Source organism: Arachis ipaensis, chromosome B1 (assembly GCF_059453495.1).
Source record: "Arachis ipaensis isolate K30076 ecotype BB chromosome B1, ASM5945349v1, whole genome shotgun sequence".
Taxonomy (NCBI): Eukaryota; Viridiplantae; Streptophyta; class Magnoliopsida; order Fabales; family Fabaceae; genus Arachis; species Arachis ipaensis.
The window spans coordinates 48,719,026-48,740,172 of NC_142436.1; the positions used below are offsets into that span (position 1 = coordinate 48,719,026).

Genomic DNA, 21,147 nt, shown 5'->3' on the forward strand with positions numbered 1-21,147 from the left:
AATTACCACTTGAAAAAAAAAACGAGTAATTCGAATCAATATAATTCGAACTCTTTATGCGTCACGTGATACTAGTAATTCGAATTGATATAATTCGAACTATGTATTTGTAATTCGATGCAATATGATTCGAATTACTTAGGAGGAGTGGTGGGGATAATTCGACAAAGGTCGATTCGAATTATGTTGAAGTGTAGTTCGAATTTTGTTGATTCGAATTACATAAAAGTATGCTTTGGTTGATTCATGAACGAGATTCTCGTTTGGCTGATTTGCGTAATATGGATCTCCCCTTGGCTTATATCTGTTTTTTACCCTTTAAAATATTAAAATTCTAGTTTTTTATATATTTTAAAATAACTATTATATTTGTTTAGTGAAATATAAAAGATTAAAACATTTAAAATAACTATTATATTTATTTAGTGAAATTCAAAATATTAAAACTCTAATTTTTTAATATTTTAAAATAACTACTATATTTATTTAGTGAGATATAAAAGATTAGAACATTTAAAATAATTACTATATTTATTTAGTAAAATCCAAAATATTAGAACTATATTTTGGATTTCACTAAATAAATATAGTAGTTATTTTAAATATTTTAATCTTTTATATCTCACTCTATAAATATAGAGTTATTTTAAAAAAATATATTAAAATATTAAAATTCAACAAGTAATCCCACAAATTAATTTTTTAATTATTAAGTTCTACCATATATATTAAATAATAATAAAAATTATAATTTTAAAAAATTTAAAGATTTAAATTTTAAAATAAATATTAGATTATATAGTAAAATTTAAAATATTAAATTTTTAAATATATAATCAACAATAATTTGATAAATTCTTTTAAATAAAATAATTTGCTATAAAAAATTATAATTTAAAAATATAAAATTTAAAATACAAATGATAAAATAAGGTTATAATAATTTAAATTAATTTTATTATTTTATGTAAAAAAATTTTATTTATTAAGGAATAATATTAAAATTAGTATTATAAAAAATACTTCAAATTTAATATATGAAAAACAAATAAAAAGAATTTATATAAAGACTAATTTGATTAATTTTTAAAATTTTAAAAATGAAAATGACTCACGTTTAAACTTTCAGGGACTATTTTAATTATAAATAATTTTTTTATACGTTAAGTGACACGTGACATATTAGGTGTCACTGACCTGATACGTCAACCAATCATATTGTGACATATGGCATTAATCTGTCACGTCATTATGTCACGTGACACTTAACGTGATACGTCATCAGCCATTATCATCTAACTAACGGAATGACCAATTTAACTTATATTTTATCTTTTAAAGACTAATATAACTAAAAAAAATTTTTGAAGACTAATTTAAAAAATAGGTGACAAATTTGAGTATTAACTCTTTAAAATAAATATACCAAATCTTTCTCTAAAGAAAATTAGCTCGAGTGTTTGATATAAATAGTTGGAGGACTAAGCAAAGCAGTTCTATTTTACTTTTCTTAAAGCAAACAAACGCACGGAGTTCTTGCGAGTCTTCCTAATCAATCACACGAAAACCAGAGAGCGTTGGTTTTCTTTCTGTTGTTCGAACGTCTTCCAACAGGTTCAAACTTTCCTAATCGATCTTTCTTAAATTTCTCAATTAGAGTCTTCTTTGCGTCTTCTTTATTTATTTGTTTTTTTGGTTGCAAAGTTGGTAGGAAATTCCAAATAAATAAATAAATAAATAAAAGCTTTGAAGTTTAAGGCGCTTTTATTGATGTTCTGGTGGTAGGTCCATCTTCTTGATTAAGTGATTATTGCTGGGTTTGTGTTTGTTAATTTTAACGATGCCCTTTCTTTGTTGCTTTTTATTTTTGGTTGAATGATTACTTGATTACTTGCTCTTTGTTAGAAATTCCATGTCTCATTCTACCTGAGTTGACTTTTGCTTTGTTTATCGCTAGGTTCAAGAAAAATGGCAAAGAGTTACTTCAAACAAGAACATGATCTTGGTATATGTTGCTGGTTTCTTTTCTGTTTTTGGTGATGAATACTTGTTTTGATTGTGTGTTTTGTTGTTGCTAATATACGGCAATGATTAATTATTGTCTTCAGAGAAGAGAAGAGCTGAGGCTGCTAGGATTAGGGAGAAATATCCGGATCGTATCCCGGTGAGAATTCGTAGTGATTTTTTCTTTGCAGCTATCCCTTATTGATGCTACTGATGTTGAATCATGTACTTGTGTAAAAGACAAAGTTATCTCTTTTGTTGGTTATAGAGCCAATGCTTTTGATTTCGTTGATTCTTTTGGGCCTATTCTAGCAAGCAAATTTTGGTTAATAGTAGTAACTGCATGTTAGCTACCTACCTACATATTTGACACTTTAGCATATAGTATTATACACTATGGGAAATACTTTGTTTGGAGGTTTGGTATCATGGCAAGTGCTTTTTCTTTTATGATTTTAGTTCTTAACTATGGTCTCTACAAGTATGGCTTTATTTTTGTGGGGAAATCCTTTATTTGAGGTGAAATGACTCACTGCAGAATGCTTCGGATTATTGAATCAATAAATTAAATTCAAAAGCTAATGTTGAAATGATTTTTATATATGGACTTTTACAAAATGTTGACATTAGTCCTGGAAATGCCTTATGCCCTCAAGCTATTTTATTTGCTTTTCAGATTTGTTCTTCTTAGTCGTGATTATATGGTTATATGGAACAAGGGGCTGAACAGTTTTATTGTATTCTACTCGAGTTTTAATATTATGGTTACATCATTCCTGTCATTTGGTGCGAATTAATGGGATAAGAATATCCAGTTCAGCTTTAGCGATAGAATAATTTTAAGTTTTCAGGAAGAAATAGGTGTGATATTTTATTAGTCAAGAACGATTCATGTTTAGTTTATGATCCTAGTTGCTACCTGTGATACCTGAATATGAACATCAATGATGCATCTCTAGTTGTTGTGCTAAATATTCTCTGGATATTTCTGAAGGTGATTGTGGAGAAGGCAGAAAGAAGTGATATCCCAAGTATTGACAAGAAAAAGTAAGAGATTCTTAGAATTTATCATATCATCTGGAATTGTCGAATTAGTTTTCTACTAATATTTGTTTCTTTCAAAGTAATGGAGTGGTGAAATATAATGGATTCTTATAGCAACTTCTTTGGATAATCAAGAATTTTTCTTGCAATGGTTGTGATTATAACAAGCAAATTTTTTATGCTAGAAGCTTGCTCCAATAAATATTTTTTCTACTATATGAATGATTTTTTTCACAAATTTCACATTGCATTGGAAGTTTTTATCTTGAAGTTAACCATTGTTGTCTTAAAACCAACAGACAATATAATTTTTTCAAGAAATATTGTTGTTGTTTAGATTTTCTAAAATTGGTTTTGCAATTTTGACACAATTATCATATATAATTCAATACTAGATTCTTCAAAATCTCTTTTAAATAGTTAAGTGATTTGATGATATTATCAAATAGTGAGGTTTTAGATCAATGACTAATAATTCATGATATTATATGAGGGCAGGTTCCTGAAGAGCTTTCTGGTAACATATATATTTATATATATCAGGTTATAATCTAGTTTATATTGGAGGAAGATATTATTTATTTATAATGTTTCCGCTGTAAAAATTGAGCATGGTGTTTAATTTGAAGCTGGCAACCATATATTCTCTGTTTTAAGATATCAAATTAATGAACTTATTGTTGTAGGTACCTTGTCCCTGCTGATCTGACAGTTGGACAATTTGTCTATGTAATCAGAAAGAGGATCAAATTAAGTGCAGAAAAGGCAATCTTTATATTTGTGGATAATGTCCTTCCACCTACAGGTAAAGCTTCAACAAAATCATATTCTCTGTCACACATCTTCAGTATGGTACTTTAGCCTCCTAACATAATTAGGATATAACTGAGTAAGAAAGTTTTATACTATCATTCAATAAGATACTTGTTTATATAATATTTTTAAGTTAGTGGATGGTTTAGTTAAACACTTTTAATGATGTGGCTACGTATAATTGGAGGTCCGACTCCAAGTTATTCAAGAATAGTGGCGTTGAGTTCCTCGACCTTTGCCTTAGGATTAGTTAGTTCTATTTCTCGATAGGGACATGGGAAGGGGTATAATTTAGTTGTAGAGTATCACTTTGAGCGGGTGGAAGTCATCAGTGTGAGCTTGATTATCCCTAAATCCAACCTAGTGTATAGAAATTAATTTTGTTCCGGGTTTTATTTCAATTTTTTGTTCCTTTTCAGGAGCAATAATGTCTGCCATATATGATGAGAAGAAGGATGAAGATGGGTTTCTTTATGTTACTTACAGTGGAGAGAACACCTTTGGGGACCTAACTTCCCACTAGCATATTATGGATTTACGCGACATGATCCAATTTGGCTTGCCTCATAAAAATTCATGATGTTACTAATATCAGACACATTGCTCTCAATGTTATGTACAGAGATGTATATAAAATTCTAAGAACCTATTTCATGCTAAAATGTTTTCTTGTTTCAACTTTGGAGTACTTAGCTGTTTCAACTTTAAATAAGGGAAAGTGGCAAATTGTTGATGAATTTGGTCTCCAAATTTCACGTGTGATTTAATTTGATCTTCAAATTTCAATTGACCCAAAATGATTTCATAAGTTAATTTTGTGACTTAATTTGGTCCTTCAATTTTCAAGGAATTCAACTCGATCTTTTAAATTGGTCTCGGGATGTAAGTAACTCAATTTGGTCTCTCAATCATCCATTTTACATAATCAATGTTGCATTGAGGGAAGAAATTAATGGGCTAATTATAGATCATTGATCTCCGTTTTATAGCATCCGGTGATTTACGCAGCTAATTGTTTCCTAGTATAGTATGATTAACAACAATGCATCTAGAGTTGCAAATTAATTATGCCTGGGAATAAATTGTTAGTTTTTTGAAAGAAACATTTAGGACGAGTTTGGATAAACAATTTAATTAAAATCTTCTAAAAAAAGAGCTTATAACATAAGAGGTTCTATTAAAAGTAGTTCATAAATTATGAAGCATGGAAACATAACACGACATGAGACACGCAGACACACAAATTTTAATATTTTATAAGACATGGGAACACGACATATATATGAAATATAAAATATTTTTTAAATAAATTTTATTAATATTTTAATATTTTAATATTTTATTCATATTAAAATATAAATTATATATTTAACTATTTTTAATGTCTTTTTAATTATATAAAATATTTAAAATAAATTTGTGTTAATAAATGGTAATATATGTTATTTCTAAATTCATTTCAAGAATATAGGTTAAGAATAAAATTGAACACGGCTGACACGTGATGGCATTTAGATGTGTTCAAAGTTCAAACATGTCTGAAGAAGCATTTTGTATTTTTTATTAAGGCATGGTTGAACACAAAAGACGTATGTCGAACGAGTGAGAGATGAGTGTCATGTCAAAATTGTGTACGGCACGCGAATATAGCTACTCACGAATATAGCTACTCAGGAAAGTGTTTGTGCTTCATAGTTCATACTTCATAAATAAATTATTGTGTTTGATTTTTCACAAAAGTACTTATTTTAAAGAGTGATAGAAATTTAGAAAACTTTTTATCATAAGAGAAGACATATTTTTTAATTCTCTATGAGCACTTTAAATAACTCTAAATAATTTTAAAAACTGTGACTAATATGAATTGATTGAATGATCAACTCACTTATTCATTTAAACAAATATCCGAATTTTAAATCTCATCTTATGTATGCAACACTCATACCCTTAAATAAAACTTAAATTTGTTTTTAGCTTTAACTCTTTATAAGTTAAAAGTTAAGAAAACCACATCTAGACCTTCCCAAACAGAATTAAAACATTAGCAAATAGCAACTTTAGCATTCTCTTATTTCAATATTTCACTTTTAAGCTAATCTTCAAGTTAAAACATTATTTCTTTCCCCTTCCCACCAACCGCTTATTGAAGGCGAACATAGTAATTCAGAAACCGCGAAAGATGTTAGAGAGAGAGAGAGGTAGAGAGAGAGTGTGGGTGGGAAACACTGAGAGGGGTAGCTATAGGAATCAGGTTAAGGATCCTAGGGTTTGGAACAGAGAAGAGTATCGTCGATTGGAAAATGAATCGTTCTCGATTTTCTTGGATAATCTACCAGAGGACATCTCGAAGAGAGAATTGTATCAGTTGTTCAAGTGGACTGGCCGCATAAATGACATATACCTCTCACGGAAACAAAAAAGGGGTACAATCTACATGTTTGCGTTCATAAGATACACTACAAAGGGAGGAGCGTTGAAAGCTATAACAGAAATGAATCGTTTGAAGCTGAGAGGAAAGGAGGTGTTTGTAGGAGAAGCAAAGTACAGGAGATCTGTGGCTACGAAAGACATGAAGAAGATACAGATAGCAGATGACAAGCGAAATGACATGATCCGCCAACCGCTGCGAGAAAGCAAGCCTGCTCAGATAATTCCATCTAGATGCCCTGAAGAGGTATCCAAAGGGAAAAAGATCCAAGATCCACATGGAAATGGATGTACAAAGAAACTGGAAGTGGCCGTGGCGAAAGAAAATTTAGACTGGCTACAGAAAAGTATTATAGGTGGTACGACGAAGGCCATTGACTTTAGGACACTAGAGGGCATGGTTGAGAAGATGTTCCCTCAAGTAGTTCAAGTTCGTGAAATGGGAGCGTATAAAGCAATGTTGACCTTCGACAGTCTGCTGAACGCTGAAGAGACGTACACGTTTAAAATGAATAGCCTACTGCAGCTGTTTCATACCGTATGGAGGTGGGATGAATCAGAAAGAAGTAAATCTCGCAGGGTGTGGTTAGAGTGCTTTGGAGTTCCGCTTCATGTTTGGTCTGGGGATACCTTTAGGTCGATAGGAGGTCTGTGGGGAGAGGTGGTCGGGTGTGATAAAGCAACGGAGTCATGCTCTTCGTTCAGTGTCGGACGTGTCCTAATTGATACCTGTGCTATGGATGTAATTAATGAATGGATTCATCTCACAATAGGCACCAGTGGATTCGATGTTTTGGTAAAAGATGTGGGTAAGGAAGCTTATGGTTCGCATTGTAACATGAACAACGTGGCAGATGATATACAAAGACGCGATTACTGGGATTATGCAACAACAAACGTTGGTGATAATAAAGGTACAACGTCTGGAACGTCAACAAAGCTGACAGGTTATGATGATCAGGCTGCGGAAGTTGCTATGAAGGTGCTAAGGGAGGAGGTTGAAGATGAGGGTAGACCTGTAATTTCAGAATTAATTTTAAACGAGTGGAGTTATGACAATTTAATACAGAATCAAAGTAAAACGGTAACACACCAGCCTCTTAATGAAGTGAATAAAGGATTGGCAGATTCGGCGGGATTTGATGATTGCAATGAAGGTGAATCTGAGGCCACCTTATCGTGTAATTATAGTGGATCACATATTGGGCTGGGAAAGGGGGTTAGTGTGGTTAACTCCAATGCAAGGGGCTTGATAAAATATTCAGATAGTTATGTTTTGGACCAAGAAGGCCCAAGATCACAACCAGCAGTGAAAACAAGCCCACAACGCAAGAAGGGCGCTGGTGGATCTCCTGGGCTGGATTCACGCAAGCTGATTCGGGTAGGTGGACTCCAAGGAGAACGGGGCGGGTCTGGCCATGCGTCTGTAACGCGAAGGTGTTCCCGTGTGTGGAGGAGCGATGGCGATTCATCGCGCCAGGAAGTCATAGGCGCTGAAGGCCGCCGATGGGACCTGGCGGTGATTACGGAGTCGGCTCAGGCGCGCCATTGGGTGGGTGACGAACCCACACTGGAAATCGGAAACTTGAATGGCGAAGTGCAAAGTCCCGTGGAGGGGGAAGAAGCCTTCGACCGATCTGCTGGAAGGGATCTGAGGATGCCTGGCCCTGTTGATGGCGGAGATGAAGATAGAGGATGCCGATCGGTGATGGTGGTGGACCGGGCAAGAGAGGAGGCAGTGGATGCGATCGTGTTCGACAAGACTACAAACGAACCTGAGGAAGATACTACCTTCAGGCTTCACGGGGAAAAAACTGCTGCTGGTGGTAATGAAATTAGTGGTATTGGCTTTATAGAAGACACCAATCTCACCGATCAGAATGTTAGCAAGAGTGCCGGTGACAGACATAACCAACCGGGGGAAGAAGGCTACGTGAATTCTGATGAGGGCAGTGGCACTGAGGCCCCAAGCCTGGCTGAGCAGGAGATGGAAAATAAGAAGACCTGGGAGCTAGCCAAGGAATCAGGAGCAGTGCTGTATGATGAAGAGGATGACATTATGGCTATTCTCCAAGAACAGAATGAAGAAATCGCTCGGAAAAAGAGGTTGGCAAAACAGAAAGCTAAAGCAAGACGGAGCAGGCCGAAATCTCACAAAAAGGTGTGTAATTATATTGTAAAATGACTATAGGATCATGGAATGTTAGGGGGTTAAGGGGGGATGGGAAGATGAGGATGGTGAAGGACCTAAAGAAAAAATATAGATTGAACATGTTAGGCCTGGTAGAGACTAAAAGACAGACTATAACAAGATTTGATGTTTTGAAAATTTGGGGAAATGGCTGTATAGGGTGGGAGTATGTGGGGTCTGATGGTGCGTCTGGTGGGCTAATGTTAGTGTGGGATGATGGTTTTTTTAAATTGCGTAATTTCCATAAAGGAGAGAGGCGGTTGTGTGTAGAAGGGAGCTTGGTGAACAATAATGTTGATTGTGCTTTTTTCTTAGTTTATGGTGCGCATTCTAGAAATGAAAAACTTATTGTGTGGGAGGAGTTGAGTTACATAACTGGTTTGTGCCAAGGCCCCTGCTGCTTTCTTGGGGACTTTAATGAGATTGTACAGGTGGAGGAAAGACAAGGCACAGATACGTTAACTCCATCGGCGGAAGATTTCAAGAATTGGATAGCTGACATGGGATTGGAGGACTTGCCAATCACTGACCGTAAATTTACATAGTTCAGAGGACGATCTTGTAGCCGCATCGATAGAGCCTTGGTCAGTTTGGAATGGCTTGAGGTGTTCCCGGAGACTCGCTTGAGAGGTGGGCCACGGGGATTGTCAGATCACTGCCCTATTATCGTGGAGGTCAACAGGCGAAGGGATGGCCCGAGACCGTTCAGAAGTCTAGATTCGTGGTTCACTCATGAAGGCTTTATGAGATTGGTTAAAGAAGAATGGAGAGGGCTAGGCGACTTACAATTCACTGATAAGTTAAAGGCTTTGACGGGTCCTCTGGGAAGGTGGCATAGGGCGAATTTTAGAGACATGGATAAGGAAATTGCGAAGTTTGAAGACGAGATTAAGAAGCTAGATGATATGGTGAGTAACGGGGTTTATGATGGAACGATGGAGGCTAGAAGGAGAGCCTTAGTTGTGTGTTGCGAGAAATGGTATGTGAGGAAAGAACTACATTGGAAGCAACTATCAAGGTCGAAGCACGCTAAGGACATGGATAAAAATACCAGATATTTTCACAACTTAGCTTCTGCGAGAAGGAGGAATAACAGGATTGATGAGCTGGTTATTAATGGACGATTGATAAGGAATCAAGCTAGGATTAAGGTTGCCATCAACGGTTTTTACAAAAACTTATATCATCAAGAGAGGTCGCCCAGGATAGGTTTCAGAGATGGTCTGGTGAATGTGATATGTGAGGAAGATGCTTTGGCATTAGAGTTACAACCGACACCTCAGGAGATTAGGGAGGCAGTGTGGGATTGTGACTCCTCCAAGGCTCCAGGATGTGATGGGTACAACATGAACTTCATAAAGAAGTGCTGGGATGAAATAGGTGCTGAATTCACGGCAGCAGTATTGGACTTTTTCCAATCCTCCAAGTTACCGGCAGATGCTAATGTTACTTGGGTGGCACTAGCCCCCAAGTTTACTAGAGCCAAAGAAATCAAAGATTTACGGCCGATCAGCATGGTGGGGTGTGTGTATAAAGTGATCTCGAAGCTATTGGTTAGGAGAATGCGGGGAGTTATGCCAGGTCTAGTGGGCGAGACACAGACTGCTTTTGTCAAAGGCCGGAAGATCCATGATGGGGCCCTGATAGCGTGTGAAACTGTCCAGTGGTTCAAACTAAGGAAAAAGGAAGCGGCAATTGTTAAGTTAGATTTTCAGAAAGCATATGATAGGGTGAAGTGGAGCTTTGTGGATCTTGTTCTGCAAAAGATGGGGTTTGGAGAAAGGTGGAGGGGCTGGGTTATGGAATGCATTAGCACGTGTTCTATGTCAGTGTTGATAAATGGATCACCTTCTAAGCCGTTCAAGATGGAAAGGGGTTTGAGACAAGGTGATCCTCTGTCCCCCTTTTTATTTGTTCTTGTTGTGGATGTCTTGCACAGGATGATTGTAGAGGCCGTTGGGGACGGTCGTATATCGCCGTTGTTGGTTGGGAGGGATCATATCCAGCTGTCACATCTTCAGTTTGCAGATGATACGGTTTTGTTTTGCCCACCTGAGGAAGAAACCATTAAAAATTACAAGAGGTTACTACGGTGCTTTGAGTTGATGTCGGGCTTAAGTATCAATTTTGACAAATCTAGTTTGATTCCTATTAACTGTGATGAGCTATGGGTACGGCGTATGTGCAGGGTGTTGGGATGTAAGGAAGCAACTCTTCCAGTAAAATACCTGGGAATCTCGCTTGGAGCAAATCCGAAGTTGGTTAAGACTTGGAAGCCAATTATAGACAGAGTGGAGGAAAAGCTTAGCCTCTGGAAAGCCAAGGTCCTCAACAAAGCTGGAAAGTTGGTGCTTATCAAATCTGTGCTGAATAGCCTCCCGGTGTATTATCTAATCTTGTATAAGATGCCTAAGGCGGTAGCGGAGAAATTGATCTCATTACAGAGAAGATTCCTATGGAGTAAGGAAGATGGGAGGAATGGTATGGCTATGGTCAAGTGGGAGGTGGTGCAGGCTCCTAAAAGGCTAGGAGGCCTAGGAATTGGAGATGCTATGATCCGGAACACAGCTCTCCTATTTAAATGGTGGTGGCGATTTTCTAAGGAAGAATGTCCGTTGTGGAAGAAGGTGGTCTGTTCCTGTAATAATCTAAATCCAACTGTGCCTTTGTCCACCCAAGAATTACCAGTGCGGCGCGGGGGGGGGGGGGGGGGCGTGGAGGGATATTTGTCAGTTACAGTTCAAGAGTCAAGAACTGAGGCAGAAGATGATTGATGAGTTGTCTATGGAGGTTGGAGATGGAAGAGAAACTCGCTTCTGGGAGGACGCCTGGCTACTTGGAGGGTTGTTGAAAGATCGATTTCCTAGACTTTACTCTGTTTCAAACCAAGTAGGATTGGTGATAGGGGATTGTGGGTTTTGGGATGGGTTAGAGTGGATATGGAACTTCCAATGGCGCCGACAATTGTTCCAATGGGAGTTGGATCTTGTGAACCAGCTACTTGATGAGTTAAGGCTGGTTAGACTTGCATATGACAGACAGGACAAAATTGTGTGGAAATATGATAAACAAGGTGTTTTTACAACTAACTCATTTGTGCAGGTAATGCAGGCGGACATGGTCCCGGAGGAGATCACAAGCTATAGCTTTACAAGTACTATCTGGAAAGGACTCGTGCCACCAAGAGTGGAGGTGTTTGTTTGGTTTGCATTGACTGACAGAATCAGTACGAAGGAGAGACTGAGTCGACTTGGAGTTATTAACCAACAAGATACCTTATGTGTATTATGCAATAATTGTGTTGAGTCTGGTCACCACTTGCTTCTAGGATGTAGCTTTTCTTGGCAGGTTTGGTGTGCATGACTATCTTATGCTGGTAGATTATGGTCTTGTCCGGGTTCGTTGAAGGAACATTTCCTAAGTTGGACTGAGGTCACAGCTAGAAAGGCGGATCGTAAGGCATGGATGGGGAGCTTCTGCGCGATTATCTGGAATTTGTGGTTGGAAAGAAATAGAAGACTATTTCAGAACAAGAGTAAAGGAGTGGAAGAGATTGTTGACATGTACTCTCTGAACTACAAGGAGTGGCTAGGTGCAAATCCCTTTGGTTGTTGATGGCAATGCCGGAGATAACATGGGGATATAAGTTCCTGTTGTGTTGATGCTTGTCTTTATTTTCCGTTTTGTATTGCTCCACTTCACGTGTTAAGCTCCACTTTAAAAAAAAAGTTGATTTTAACTAGTATTATTTTCAAGAGCAATAACTACGAGTTAATACTCAATTTGATCCCTGAACTTATACGTAAGTCTTAATTTAGTCCCTAAAATTTCAATTGCCTCTATTTAGTCCCTAAAGTTTATAAACGTGCCTCATATTAGTCCCTGAGACAATTTTTAGTATAAAAACGTTAATAGAACGGTGTTATAGACTATCAGATGTCACATTAAAACTTGTAAAATGATATAATTTTGGTTTTGAAATTTAAATAACTCAAAAACGGCATCGTATCACTTATTTTGTTAGGAAAAATTTTAGTAAACACCATTTATGATGTTTTTGGGTTATTTAAGTGCCAAAACTAAAACGACATCATTTTACAAAGTTTAGTGTGGCATCCAGCTGTTCACGACAGTGTTCCGTTAGCGTTTATACGTTGAAAATTGTTTCAAGGACTAACATGAGTTATGTTCATAAAATTTGGGGACTAAATAAAAGCAATTGAAACTTTAGAAACTAAATTGAGACTTACATGCAAGTTCAGGGACCAAATTGAGTATTATCTCCAATAACTACACATCTTTTCCCTCTTTTATATTGAGTTAATTCTCAATTTGATTATTTTTGCTTGTTTTCTTTTGTCCACTTGAACCAAAAAGGGAAAAAAAAAAGAAGAAAAAAATCTCTACCTTACCATGGGCCTATGAGAGAGAGAGAGAGAGAGAGAGAGAGAGAGAGAGAGAGAGATCTGTCTAACATTATCCGGTTACAGAATGTCCTGTAAACAGAAATACGACAACTCTCAGTTGACATCAAATTCATAATCATCATAATAACTAATTCATCTATTTTCAGGTGGATACATCATGCATTCTGTGAGAATCTGAAAGATCAATCATCCTACTACGAATTGTTACGAATTGATGCTTGCTCTGGGTCTGCTCTAAACTCAGGCATCATCACCTCCTGTGTTAAACTTGTTATAAATTCATTCAACAATAAATACAAAAAGTAAAGGATCAACTCACCATTTTTTTTTGGGTCTCTAATGATGTTAATAACCTTCAAGAAAATTAAAATACGAAGCCATGATGCTGACTGCAGTCGTATCTCCATAAAGCACAAGGATATTATGCAGACTACATAACTTCATATGCAGTGGGAAGCTGAAAATAGTGAAGCTCCAAGCGCTGTTAGTTATGCTGACTTCTTTGTGTAACAAAATCAACTGCCGCTACAGTTGACAATGAAGGGGTTGACAAATCTGATTAACTGAGAGGTCCTTATTCCAAGCTTAAGATCAACCTCACCACCACCCAACCAGAAGAAATCTGGGGTCAGTTTTACGATAGCTTCATCCAAAATCACCTGAAATGAGACCATAATATCAAACAAGGGAACAAACTGAAGGGTAATTCCTACACATAATGCATTGTGCTATCTAACTGGAAAAGAGAATGAATTGTGACTAGAAATAGTGCGCACAGAAGATATGTTTTAAATTAAATAATGGGCCTCGGGTCCTTGAAATGATTAAACGATCAGATTAATGTTAAGGAATGTCTCAAATTTGACCATTGTCCAAGGAGCAAACCTATGGTCTTAAATTCCATTCAATTTATAAAATTACACCTCCATCATTAAAGTTTGAAACAAGAAAACATGTCCTTGACAACAAGTTGCATGTTTAAGCGGCTATTTGCACAAGCAAAAGATCGACAACACTCAATCTCGAAGACAGTTCATAGTTCCATAAAATGGTCAACTGTTGACACATCCTAAAAAATACATAACTTCTGATGTCAACCCAGACCTGGATTTTAGACAGAGAGACAGGCATAATTTAGAGCTTTGAACCAGAAACAGCAGGACAGAAGAAAGATTGGTAAGATTCAGTTGTTTATACAGATGTTCATGAGACCACAGATCATATGGCAGGGACACTATTAATATGTTACAGCAAAGTAAAAGAGGCTGTGACCTATTGTTGCAACAGATAATTAGAAAAAGGGTTATACGCCTTATTGCTAATCCAAGGCATCAAAAAGACACAACAACCAAAATGAGAGAAAAAGAGAGAGAGGGGGGGGGGGGGGGGGGACTTCGTAAATGCCACATGTAATCAGCTAGATCACATCATCAGCTTGAACAAGGAATGGGGATTAAGTACTAATCTGTATAAACAAAGTTAAATAAAAGAAAATTAAAAATAAAAAAGATGGAATAATTATTCCATCCACTGTTCATATTCTGTTGCTAAGCAATCCTTGTCTACACCAATTATTAATCCAAGTGCAAGGCAAATCAACTTAATCACAAAAGTGATGAGCCATAAATGAGAAATGTTAGGGAACAAAAACATTTTATCAATATTAGCCAACACACTGGGCCAATACTTTACCTTTATACTATTAGCATTTAGGATCTAGGGTTTAGAATTTAATGCTTAGTATTTAGAGCTGGCCAAGTGTTAGCAAAAAATGATAAACTTTGTTGGTCATATAGCCCTACTTGTCTTAAATAGCTTGTTTAAGAAGTTATATTCTTGTTAACTACTTGCAGATATTTTGTTGTCAGCACATATCATAAGATTCCTATATTAATCCACAGGACAAGTCTTACCGGAATGTCAGTTTTCATGCCAATACAAGTCACTGCATTGTGCCCATATCCAGTTAAGTCTGTTGATGTCTGCTCAGGAGCCAGCCTCACTGCATACAATAAATAAAACTTCCAAATTTCAAAATATAGAAAGGACTGGAAAATAAACAAGTATGGTATAATACTATAATGTTAAACAACTTGCAACTGATATAACTAACACACTGGTTTTTTCCTTCCAATGCCACCGCATTCTACAAATTTCATTCAAACATTCTTGTGCTAATCTCAAGATAACCAAACAATCAGCGGAAAAGGTGAGGCACTTTCAAGTGCACTGGCATCCCGCATTAATGTGGGTTTGGAGAAGGGCCGAATCCAAAAGAAATAATGTAGGCAGCCTAATAGATAATTACCTGTTTTCCCAGCTTAAACATGTGACATCTCAACCGTTGTACTAAGGCTCCCCTTCACAGACACTACGCACATAAATAGAATGATGTAAAATGCAAAAACAAAATAACTTACTGTTGAATTTCTTCTTCGCTATGCTTCCATTGTTGAGCGAATACAGAAAATTCTTGACAGCCTCGGCATTGAACCGCGCTGTGTACTGCAAAACAAAACAAAACAAAGCAATACACAGACGCATAATTAAAGACAAATTAACACCTAACAGCAACGAGTTCATTCCCAAAATTTAACAAATAATTACAGGCCACCTGAACCACAACAACATAATACTTGGAGTTTTTGCGATCGCTACAATCAACGACATTAGCGGGCGCTTGCGTGTTAACCTGACCAGTGAGCACGATAACAAGATTTCACGATTTCAGCTAATGAATTAAATTATAAAATGATTTTATAGTTTGAAGAGAATGAGGATAGTGAATACCAAAACGATGCTTTTGCAGAGATGTTGGATGGAGTGAGCAGCGAGGGCATCGCGTCGAGCTTCAAGAGACCAGTCGTAGTAATCAGGTGGGACCCTCTTGAAGGAAAAGTCGTTAACGGCGTTAGAGCGCAAAATGGAGGAAAGACGAGTAACGGTGTCAGCTTCGTCAACGATGGGAGAATCAGTTGATGGAGTGGAGTGGTTTTGGTTTTGTTTTTCTAACTCCGATATGCGTTTCAGGAGCTGGGTTTGAACTCGTTCCAGCTCCGCCAGGGCTTCCATTCTTGTTCTTGTGGTAGTTTGCTACAGAGCCACCTAGCTAGAGGGATTAGGTGTTAGAAAAACTAAATTAATTAACTAGAATAAAAGTATTTCTACAAATTACAAGAGTTTTGAAAAAAAATTCTACTATAGAATTTCATCCTTTTATAAAAAAAAAATTAATTAAATTCTTTTACACAAAAAAAAGAAAACCCAACTCCCCAACGCGTCACCCCTTCCCCCAACACCCCCTCATTCGTGAATGAATCAGAAGCAAAGTTCAAAAAATCCCCAAACCAAAACCCTAGCTTCAACGGTTCTGCCGCCGTCCGGGGTTGTCGTCGCGCTCAGGAACTTCCTTCTTCGCCTGGTTGTCGTGCTCCAAGTCTCCAATCCCTCTCCTTATTCACCAGTCGCCAGCGTTCTCGTCCAGGGGTCCTGTTCGGCCGCTCTTCGTCCGTCGTCGCGGTCATCGCCAGGTCGCCGTCGTTCGTCGCGTTCAACTGCTCTTCCTCATACTCTACTCACTGCCCTCACCGAAGGTAATGGTTGCTCTGCTCAGTGCTCAGCCTCGTTCTTGGTTGATTAGCTTTTGCTCTGTCCCTGCTTGATGATGATTGATGACTCTGTGTGCTCATTGTTCATTACTTCTTGCTTAAATTGAAAATCTTGTTAATCCTGTTAATTAAATTGAGGATTGATGACTCTATCACTGCTCATTGCTCATCCATTTAGAGATTTTCATTTTTATCTATTTCTTTTTCATGAGAAGAATTTTATTAAGATAAAGAGAAAAGAAAATGGAGAAAGAGATGATAGAGACCCACTTTACAAAAAATCAAGAAAGAAATCATATTGGTCATATGATCTACACAATCCATGCATTTTCATGTGTTCAGAATATCTAGGCTGTGAATTTATCTTGTTACCAGGCCCAACATAGAGCTAACAGAAAACTATTAATAAACTATGAATTCCTTGTCAAATGGTTGATATTTTTTGGGTTTGTGACTGATAGGAAATACTGGAAAGCTTAGGACTAAAAATGGGTAAGTTGCATTTTTTGATCCATTTTTTCCCTTGGAACTCAATTTTGGTTCCCAACTGTATCAATTGCACAACCTATTTGAGATGATATATTGGTGAAACAACAAAATGTGTTTTTATTTTTTGGTTTTTATTTGGTAACAATTGTAATGGGAACTTTTATAGGTACTTTCTCATGTTTTTAGATTGGGAGATTGCAGACTCGACACTGTAGTTTTGGTAATGCCATTTTCAGCAAGCTTTCAATTTGTTTACGTAATATCCTTGATATTCTTTCACCACCCCAGAACCCTTCACCATAACATATTAGCTCTTTCACTTGCAGTTTTCCTCATCTCGCTTCGGGTGCCCCAGCCGGCCACCACAAGTTCCTGGAAAACATCCCCGTCATCCTCCGCCTGCAGCGTTGCTAGTTACCCGAGAACCTCCACCTCGGCCTCATTGTCGTCTCCAGGTTCCTGCGCTACGGCTACCATCCCTTTTCCTCATCGGCGGAGCCGCCGGCCGCGTCGGTGACACATTCACCTAACCTCTCCGGCCTTCGTTTCGGCCCCACCACCAGCATTTCGAGCTTTTCTCTTCTCGATGGGTCTTCTCAGCATCATTCGTAAGATCAAAAGAAAAGAGAAGGAAATGCGAATTCTTATGGTGTGAGTTTCTTTCCACTTCCGATCTCTCTCTCAAAACCCTCTCTCGTTTTTGTTATCTACTTTCTTGAATTATTTTTTCCTAATTACCTTCTTGCCCTTTGTTTGCTACATACTATACAGGGGATTGGACAATTCTGGGAAGACAACAATCGTTTTGAAGATTAACGGGGAGGATACTAGCGTCATTAGTCCTACTCTTGGCTTCAACATCAAAACCATCACCTACCAAAAGTGAGGAATCTTCTTCTCATTTCACTTCACAAAACATCACAGTCCCTACTATTGTTAGCTATCTTGTACTATTTTTCTTAGGAGAGAAAAATATGAGGATGAGTTTATATTACTATAGTCACTATTTAGGGGTAGATATGGGTTGTGACCCCTTGGTAGCATTACTCTTTTGTTTAAAGGGAAAGACTTTGATTTTTTTTTTTTTTTTTTTTTTGAAATTTGTCACTGATGAGTGAAATATCTCAGCTAAAACTGCAATTGGGAAATGTAGTTAGTTTGATAGTGGTGAAACTAAAATCTCATGTACGGTTCTGGAATAGTGATGACATTTCCAAACAACCATCAAAGTTTGATGGTATGATCAAAACATACTTAGATGATATTAATCTTTTCTAGATTTGAGTGCTGCTGTGTTTAAAGGATATGTCACTCCAACATTCCCATTTCCTTCCTTCTCATGGTCATACACAGAATAAAGAGGTGATTGTCAAACTTAATGATTAGACATTCTGGTTGACATACATGGATCACACTTAAAAAAGTAGGTGTGAGTTTCAATCATGAAAGTACTGATTGTGAACACAGTTGCATAACTAAAACTTATATTTACTTGAACTGCGATTTAGCGTTATGAGTTATGACTTAGTTGATGGCAGTCCTGTTTCCATATTTGTTATTGAGATCCCAAAATTTTGTTGAATCCATTTCTAGCTCGGGTGTTGGCTGAGATTTATTCTAAGTGCGTGAAAGATTTCCTTTTAGAATTTATTTGGGAGTATTTTCTTGTAATTTTCACTTTTTCGATACACAACATGCTCGTTCTTTTTGTTTTTGGCCTTTGTTTGCTTCATATCGTACAATAATTAACTAAATGCTAAGGCGTGTAAACACATTGAAATGGCAGGTACACCCTAAATATATGGGATGTCGGGGGACAGAAAACAATACGATCTTATTGGAGAAACTACTTCGAGCAAACGGATGGTTTGGTTTGGGTAGTTGACAGTTCAGATCTAAGAAGGTTGGATGATTGCAAAATGGAGCTCGATAACCTCCTAAAGGAAGAGGTCTGTTTTCTGTTCAATCCAAGTGGTATCTATTGTACTTAACCAAAGCGGTATCTCTTTTCTTATTGTTACTAACTTAGGTGCTCAATTCATAACTGTTTCTCCCTTAACTTCCTATATTTCTCAATTATTACTAATGTTCTTAATACCTTTTTTTTTTCCCTTGTGATAGAGGCTATCTGGAGCATCCTTATTGATACTAGCAAATAAACAGGACATTAAAGGTGCCCTTATGCCTGAAGAGATAGCCAAGGTAAACTTAATTTTGTCATCTCTAAGCAATCACTACATCAGTTCCTTAACTTTTTTATAGCCTCCCTCACCAAATTTATATAGTTTAACTTGTATTTATTCTCTCAAATGCTCTCTTTTGTAGTTAAATTTCTATGCCCAAACATTGTCTGCACTGAAATCTGTCTGAGAACTAATTTCAAATCATCTTTAACCTTTCCATGCATTGAATTTTGTCTTGGTTTGCATTTGGGGTAATGTGGTTGGGTGGTTAGTTAGGGGAAGTTAGTGACTATAAATAAAGAGAAGTGGGGATCAGGGTATTTGGCATTTGTCTTGGAAAGTGAAGACAAACTAACTGTTCCTCAAATCAGTGTAACCTTTTTTCTAGATTTCTTAACACAGCATATATGCGAATAACGAGTTGAACTCCTAAGCATGTCTAAAACACTATTCTATTATAGGTAGTATCATGCAAAATGCGAAAACAAAACTGATTTTGATATGATTACTATCAAATGAATTGTCACTTCAATTGTAAGCATCAATCATAATCATGAAAAGCTCACCGTTAAGTCTCTCATACCATATTCTTATAAATCAAGCTAGTTATCCCTGGTTTAATATATTATTGTTTGGTTTTTAATATTGTCCTTTACGGCTCAGGTGCTTAACTTGGAAGCCATGGACAAATCTCGTCATTGGAAGATAGTTGGCTGTAGTGCATACACTGGCGAGGGTCTGCTTGAGGGTTTTGATTGGTTAGTCCAGGACATAGCCTCCAGAATCTACATGCTTGATTAATAATTCAGGAAATGGTTCAACCTTTCCTGAGCATCCTTGAACCTAGTATGCTGTCTTTGGAATAAACTGTCCATTGCATCACTGAGACTTTCCAAGTTTTTATATTTTCAAAATTTTTTTTTTTTCATTTTTATTACCTTGTCGTTGCTTTTCTGGCACTGTAAGATTTTGAAGAAATGTCAGAATACTGTAGGAAGGTGTATAAAACTGAAGTGGAATGATTATGATTTATGAGTGCATGTCCGATAGCTTCATTCAAATGTGAAAGATGATAGAAAACTAGTGACAAAAATATGGGAGATTAGTTAAGTGACAAAGTTAGAGTTTAATAATCTTTGAATCAAGGTAGTAAAACTCATATATGATAGAAGTTACAAATTTAATAGTAATTAAATTATTATTTTTTTATTTTATCAATTTTTTCATCTTAGAAGTTTTTTTTCGATATTTTATATCATACTTTATCCTTCAGTTTTGTAATAAGGTACCAGTATGTACAAATCTAAAGCTTTTAATATGTTGATATTCATATACAATTTTTTAGCCAGGCACATGAATTTCTCGGCGCGTAAAATTCCACGTGCAAGCGCTTTTCGCATAATTTATGATCCATCTTATGGATCATAGCACTTCCTCTTTTTGCCACTTCCAACCAGTATTTACCACCATATTCGTGCCACCTTTCTCCCTTAGAATCGACCTTGAGTTGGTTTTACTCCTTGATTCATGTTTCCCTTATCCTTCTTTCATTTTTTATACACAAACCTCGCCTTCCACACACGTGCGCACAAGCTTCTTCCTCATGGAGAATCTGAAAGAGAGAAGAGGAAAAGCTGAAACTAGAAGAAGAGAGAGGCTAGCTATGCTTTGAGTTCACAGAAGACACTCACCATCTTTGTATGAAAATTCGTAAGTTTCAGAGCTTTCTGTTCCTGACATGTATCTAAAGTTCCAAAGATTTGTTTGCAATTCCAACCATTCAATGTGGAAAACTAATATGTCCTAAACCATCGATCTAAGCTTAGCTCGACCCAACAACTGAATTAAGACTGATGAGCCAAGACATCCAAAAAAAAAGAAAAAGACTGATGAGCCGAAACATCGGGAATGATTTTTTGAGTAGTAGTGCTTATCTAGAGTTGAACTAATAATGAAGAAGT

At 36.8% G+C, this 21,147-nt stretch overlaps 4 protein-coding genes across 7 annotated transcripts; 3 read left to right on the top strand and 1 right to left on the bottom strand.

Annotated features, from left to right (window-relative positions):
- Nucleotides 1–1,456: 1,456 nt before the first annotated feature.
- Nucleotides 1,457–4,539, top strand: LOC107629955 (autophagy-related protein 8f). Its single transcript, XM_016332927.3, has 6 exons — nt 1,457–1,614; nt 1,958–2,005; nt 2,109–2,164; nt 2,999–3,051; nt 3,735–3,853; nt 4,281–4,539. The coding sequence occupies exons 2-6, from the start codon at nt 1,969–1,971 to the stop codon at nt 4,382–4,384; spliced, it is 369 nt and encodes a 122-aa protein (XP_016188413.1). The 5' UTR covers nt 1,457–1,614; nt 1,958–1,968; the 3' UTR covers nt 4,385–4,539.
- A 3,930-nt stretch (nt 4,540–8,469) lies between these two features.
- On the top strand, nt 8,470–9,024 carry LOC107606461 (uncharacterized). Its single transcript, XM_016308527.1, has one exon. It carries the CDS (start codon nt 8,470–8,472, stop codon nt 9,022–9,024), a length of 555 nt encoding a protein of 184 aa, XP_016164013.1.
- Nucleotides 9,025–13,003: 3,979 nt separating this feature from the next.
- Nucleotides 13,004–15,978, bottom strand: LOC107629963 (YbaK/aminoacyl-tRNA synthetase-associated domain-containing protein). Its single transcript, XM_016332939.3, has 5 exons — nt 15,697–15,978; nt 15,521–15,598; nt 15,327–15,411; nt 14,820–14,908; nt 13,004–13,565 (listed from the first exon to the last, which is right to left on the bottom strand). The coding sequence occupies exons 1-5, from the start codon at nt 15,976–15,978 to the stop codon at nt 13,422–13,424; spliced, it is 678 nt and encodes a 225-aa protein (XP_016188425.1). The 3' UTR covers nt 13,004–13,421.
- Nucleotides 15,843–20,247, top strand: TTN5 (ADP-ribosylation factor family protein). Of its 4 annotated transcripts, XM_016332950.3 has the most exons (8): nt 16,361–16,499; nt 16,976–17,006; nt 17,170–17,223; nt 17,330–17,654; nt 17,775–17,885; nt 18,790–18,952; nt 19,125–19,205; nt 19,850–20,247. In XM_016332950.3, the coding sequence occupies exons 4-8, from the start codon at nt 17,590–17,592 to the stop codon at nt 19,985–19,987; spliced, it is 558 nt and encodes a 185-aa protein (XP_016188436.1). In that variant the 5' UTR covers nt 16,361–16,499; nt 16,976–17,006; nt 17,170–17,223; nt 17,330–17,589; the 3' UTR covers nt 19,988–20,247. The 4 variants fall into 4 exon arrangements, with proteins under 4 accessions (XP_016188445.1, XP_088357539.1, XP_016188459.1 ...); XM_016332959.3 differs by lacking the exon at nt 16,976–17,006 and having other exon boundaries at nt 15,843–16,499; XM_016332973.3 differs by lacking the exon at nt 16,976–17,006 and having other exon boundaries at nt 16,359–16,499; nt 17,190–17,223.
- Nucleotides 20,248–21,147: the final 900 nt, after the last annotated feature.